The sequence below is a fragment of the Pundamilia nyererei genome, unplaced genomic scaffold (genome assembly GCF_000239375.1).
Source record: "Pundamilia nyererei isolate P.nyererei 1_Seehausen unplaced genomic scaffold, PunNye1.0 scaffold00002, whole genome shotgun sequence".
NCBI classification, from domain to species: Eukaryota; Metazoa; Chordata; class Actinopteri; order Cichliformes; family Cichlidae; genus Pundamilia; species Pundamilia nyererei.
This window is the reverse complement of record NW_005187403.1, coordinates 1,934,851-1,940,423: the sequence shown is the minus strand read 5'-3', so window position 1 is coordinate 1,940,423 and position 5,573 is coordinate 1,934,851. Positions and strand designations below refer to the sequence as shown.

Here is a 5,573-nt window from a genome sequence, read left to right as displayed (position 1 = left end):
TTTTTTTTCTTTTTCTTTTTTTTTAAGAGGACGAGAGATGAGGCCTATCGCAATAGTTTAACTTTTCTATCGAGAAAAAGTTATTTCGCAATACATATCGTTATCGTTCTATCTCCCAGCTCTAGCGAATAGTGCACATTGCTTATTTATTTGTGTACAGACTCAAAGACCCTAAAGACAAAGCAAACCCTTTACTTGATTTAGAGCCCATCACAGAAGGCTGGATTGGAGGGTGTCCATGACGGCTCTGTTTTTCACTGGGTTTCCACTTCCTCCTCCTCTTCTATCTGCGGAAAGAGTTGTACAGTAAACGGGCCTGCTCCACAGAGAGAGAGAAACGCAGGCCGAGTAGGGAGGCGTGCAGGATGCTTCTGTCTCTCTGTGTTCTTCTCATCGTTAACCTCCCACTCCTCCTCCTCTTCCTCCATCGCCTCTAGCATTCAGCTGTCCAGATTCACTCTTCAGCATTTTTGGCTTTGCTTCACTTCTGTCTCTCTCTCTGTGCTGATGCTCCCTTTGACAAGCCTGTTGTTTTGGAAATATGCTAGTCCTTCATGTTTTTTGTTTTTTGTAGCTGAGGCTGAGGTGTGTGGAATGAGATTGAAGGATAGATTTCTCACACACGGTGGCCTTGCTTTGTGAAGTAGAAAACACAAGTGGTGTGGATGCCTGTCTGTTCCACTCTGCTGCTGCCCCCACCTCCCTTCTCTCCACCTTCCCCACACTGCACACTGTGCCCTTGTCACTCACTGATTCCTTTTCTCCTCTTGTCTTCCCTCCCCTCTTTTCCACTCTCAGAGCGGTTGGAGCCAGGGGCCTCGGTGACGGTATCCATGGGTATTGACTTCAGCGACTCGACACAAGCAGCCAACTTCCAGTTGTGGTAAGACAGCCTGACATCCACTCATATTCAGTCAGGTGTGGTTTCCCCCCACCCCCAACCCAAAGACCTTCAGTTGTACATCTTCCTCACCACCTTTTTTCTGCTCCTGTTCATCATCGCAGCACCCTTACATGTCATTTTCTCTTATGTTCCTTTTTCCTCTCTTCGTGTTCTTTGCTAATTCTCCTTTTCCTACCTTTCTCTGTGCCAGCACTCCCAGGTGAGACATCAGGCACAATTGATCCTGGTTCACTGGAATAACAATTATTCCTCCAGTAATCAGGCCTAGCCCAATCAACCTGCTGAATGCCATTGGCACCGCTGTGCAGCCGATCAATAACCTTATCAGAAAATCAGTTTGAGATTGGGCGGACGGGGGGATCAATGTGGCCCAAAATGCCATTCACCCAGCATGGTTTACAAGATGATCAGAGAAACATTTCATACACAAACCGAGCATACATACACAAAAGTGCACAGATGTCTTAAATTATGCAGCAAAAAAGCAGTAAAGTGTTTTTGTTTGTTTGGGGGGGGGGGGGCATTTTTGCTTATTTCTTTGTAAGAATCTGTTTTTGTTTTTTCTTCTGTAAATAAATCATTTGCTACTGTGGTATGTGCGTGTTTATCCTTCCTCAGCACCAAGGAGGACCAGTTCAGTGTGTCCATCCAGCCTGCTGTAGGAGAGTTGTTAATGGCCAGCACCATGACAGAACAAGACTTCTGCAAGGAGCAAGGTGAATTACTGTGTGACTCAAAGATTATTGTCGAACGAAGTAAAAGTGTGTCTTGTTTTTCTGTTAGCTGAAATGAAACAAGGTGTTTAATACACAGAAGCAAACAAATTGAACCAAATTGAATCAAATCACCATATTTTGAGATGGAAATGTCAATTCATGATATATACTGAAATTATTATAATCTCACAAGCACTTTAGCAAAACTGGCTGATGAATTTGAGAGAAGCAAATACATTTAATAGATCATATTTAAGATTTTGCTGCGCTCATCAGCGAATTTCACTTTGTATATTACCTTCAAATGAAACCATTTAAACTGTTTTACCTCTACTGAGGATAGTTGAGTTTTTCAGATGTTGTACTGTCAGGGTGTTAAAATATTTGGCATCAGGCACTGCTCGAAGCAGTCAGGAGCTCTGAACGGCTCAGAAACTGAGCAGACACGGTCAGAACAGCAAAAGAGATTTTAGCCACCTGAAGGAAGCCGTAGGTTTTTGCTGTATTTAGAAGATTTCTGCTGCTGCAACTGCCGTCAGGCCACGCTATGGCAAGATGTTTTTGACAAATCGGTGATGAAGCTTCACAGAAAATGAGAAATATGAATGACTTGATTGGTTAGTTTGCAATATTGTGACTTTGTTGTTCTGATTGTGATTGATAGATAGATACAAAATACACACACACACACACACACACACACACACACACACACACACTGCTTGCTTCTTTGAGGCACTTAACAGTATTTCCAGCACATACAAACACCTGTAGAAGTGCATGCTGTTGTCGCTATTGAGACTGGAGAGTGTACTCTCATATCTGAGCCATCAGTGTGCTCTTAAGTGCCTCCTAAATGCTGCTCCTGCATTAATTAAGTTTCATTCAATGTGCTTTTTTTTTCCTTTTTCTTTGAGTGCCTCTGAAACGCAGACAAAAGAATTTAAAAAGAACAACTTGCTTTTCAGGACCATTTTCTCTCTAGCAGATTTATCATTCTTAAAACCAAATGAGTGGAGTTTAATTCTTATGGTAATAGGTTTTTAATATATTTGTCTTATATATTTTCTTTTAAACTGCTTGCTCATTGCTGAGTGTTCATGAACCAACCAGGGAGTCTGTTTTTGCTTTATTGATGAAGGCATCATTTCATTGGGAGGTTTTAATCTTGAAACCTGACTCCACAGTACTGCACAGCTAGGGTTGTGTTTTTTTCTGTACTTGACTGTGGACTTTTGTGTAATTTTGCACTTACTGATTTAAAAATGCCGAACTATATTTTTATTGGTGGCTAAACATTTTGATCTTCTCAGGTAAGCTCCAGGGCATGAATGAAGCATCTGCAACCATCACCATGGCAACAGCTAATGCATCCAGGCAAGCCATCAACAAGCAGGTCCTGTCTGTAGCCAACGTAGGAGAAGTGCCTTCCAGTCAAAACAACTTCAGCAGGTAAAGGTCATTCACATCTCCATTATTATCAAGCTCTTTTTCTTGCTATAGATTGGACCTGCAAATAGATTTGAGATTTTCTTATATAAGCACTATGATTTTTTTTTTCAGATGTGTGTTTTTTGAGTTGTCTACCACCAACAGTTGGTTAGCTTAGCAAAAAGACGTGAAATAACGTTTGTGTGCCAAGTCAGTACAGACTCGGATGGCTTTAGCGTTTGGCTTAAGGGTCACTGTTAATTGTCCTTTACCAAAGTTAACTTGAACTGTAGTTATTCCTTCAAATACAAGGTGATTTTATTTCATCACTTAAGTCTTGTTGAGGTCTTATTTTCAAGGGAGAATACTAGTTACATAAAAGATTAAAAGAACCACTGTGACGACACCCACTGGATTATGGAATATCAGTTTGAAGCCTTGAGATTACACATGGCACACAGCAGCAACTCAATTCATTTAGGCATGTAGTCAGGATGTTCTGCTGAACTTCAAACTGAGCATTAGAATGAGAAAGAAAGGTGATTGAAGTTACTTTGAATGTGGTATGGTGGTTGGTGTCAGATTTATCCAAGTCAACCAGCTCTAGAGTTTAGAGAAATGCTACATCCAGTGAGCAGCAGTTCTCTGGGCGATAATGGTGGTTGGTGCTAGAAGTCAGAGGAGATTGAGCTTATAGAAAGGTGACAAACTTTTTAACAGCGTTTTGCATAACAGCATCTTTGAATGTGCAACAGATTAAGCCTTGAAGCAAGATGGGCCACAGCATCAGAAGACATTCCTGTCACCTAAAAACAAGAAACTCAAGCTACAGTTTGCATTGGCTCACCAAAATTGGATAGAAGATTGCAAAAACATCGTCTAGTCTGATGAGTCTTGATTTCTGCTGCGATACTTGGATGGCAGGTTCAGAATTGGGTCTAAACAGCATGATGGTGTTGGTTTATTCTGTCTGATATCAATGGATCAGGCTGATGATGGTGGTCTTATAATTCTACTTTTTTTGGACACTTTGGGATCCTTAGAAGCAAGTGTTGTTGCTGTCTCCATCCCTTTCTGGACACTTTGTGTACTCAAATAGCTCCAGAGCCACCAGATCTCAATCCAATAACACCTTTGAGATTTTGGTCCATGTTACCGTTCTGTTGTTCCACCACATCTCAGAGGAGTGTTTCCTGCAGCTTGTTGAATCTTTGAAGAATGTCGTAAACGTCAAGGCAGATGGTGAAAGGAGATCCAAGTAAAGTGTACCTAATAGTAAAAGAGTTATCACGTTAAAGTACATTATAATGAACCTTTTCCCCCTAATATTAGTATTACATTTTGACTGGATGCTGCATTCTAAAAAAACAAACCAACACTTACGAGCAAATCTTTCCTCACCAAAAAAAAGATGTTTGTGCAGCTAACACCAACGATAAGGACTCATATCAGACATTTAGTAGTCTTACACTACTGTCTGCGAGTTGTTCCCGGGCACCCGGTGCATTTTAGGCCGAGTTTGGTTAAGCAGCGTGCATGTGGGTGTCACTGAGTGGAAGTGCTTGTTTGTCCCCAGCAGCCTCACATAGACATGCCAGGGGAATGCCCTGAGAAGCCTGGCTGTGTAATTGGTGTACACAGAGTGTGCTAATGAGCTTCCTCCTCTGTCACGCACACCCGAACACCTGATAGATAATTACACCTCCCTCTCTCCCTCTGTTTCCTGCTCTGTCTCTCTTTCAATTCATCTCTGCACCCCCATCTGTCTCTCCCTCCGCGCTGCTGTCTCTCTTTCACTTCCTCTTTGTCTTTCACTCCATCCCTCTGCACCGCGCTCCGACCTCCTCACGGTCTCTGTGTCTGTCTGTTAATACCGGCCCGTGTCTCTGTCTGCTCATCTCTGAGTGATCTTGTGATAATTTCTTTATGGATTAAGGCCACAATAGAGGAGAAATGTTGGAGAAGCTGGCTAAATAAGGGACAAGCGAAGAAGAGGGACACATTTGCACAAGGGTACAGGGAGCTGAAAGAGTGAGTGGAAATCAATGTTAGCCAGTAGGAAAGACGTGCATCCAATAAGCCCATACTTCATTCAGAGTAACCGATAGCTCAAATGACTCCACGCTATCAATCTCCCTGCTGCATTTGTGACTGCTGAAGAAGAGGACAGCATCCCAGCATTACCCCGTACCCTTCTAGTGATAAAGACGCTCTTCCATATGGTCCGCTGCTGTCCATACGGTGACCACCTCTTCCGCACTTGCTTCCCATGGAGGTCTGTCTGATGGAGAAGGTGGTGTTCCTCTCTGACAGTCTCCTCAAACATAACTGACATCTTTGACAGCGTGATCTGTAAGAGGTGGTTATATGTGGTAACCTAATACAATGGAAAACATATAATAATCATAAAGTGATTTGGCAAGAGTAATGCTAAATGTGTTTGTCTAGTCTAATCACACACACACACACACACACACACACACACACACACACACACACACACACACACACACACACACACA

The 5,573-nt window shown here is 42.4% G+C and overlaps 1 protein-coding gene across 3 annotated transcripts in view; it reads left to right on the top strand.

Moving 5' to 3' along the window:
- ap3b1a (adaptor related protein complex 3 subunit beta 1a) overlaps nucleotides 1-5,573 on the top strand; it is a 56,905-nt gene that overhangs the window by 45,054 nt on the left and 6,278 nt on the right. For all 3 annotated transcript variants that reach the window (XM_013909632.1, XM_013909626.1, XM_005720110.2), the window contains 3 exons: nucleotides 799-883; nucleotides 1,523-1,620; nucleotides 2,934-3,072. In XM_013909632.1, the coding sequence (XP_013765086.1) occupies nucleotides 799-883; nucleotides 1,523-1,620; nucleotides 2,934-3,072 (322 nt within the window). The remainder of the gene's footprint in view (nucleotides 1-798; nucleotides 884-1,522; nucleotides 1,621-2,933; nucleotides 3,073-5,573) is intronic.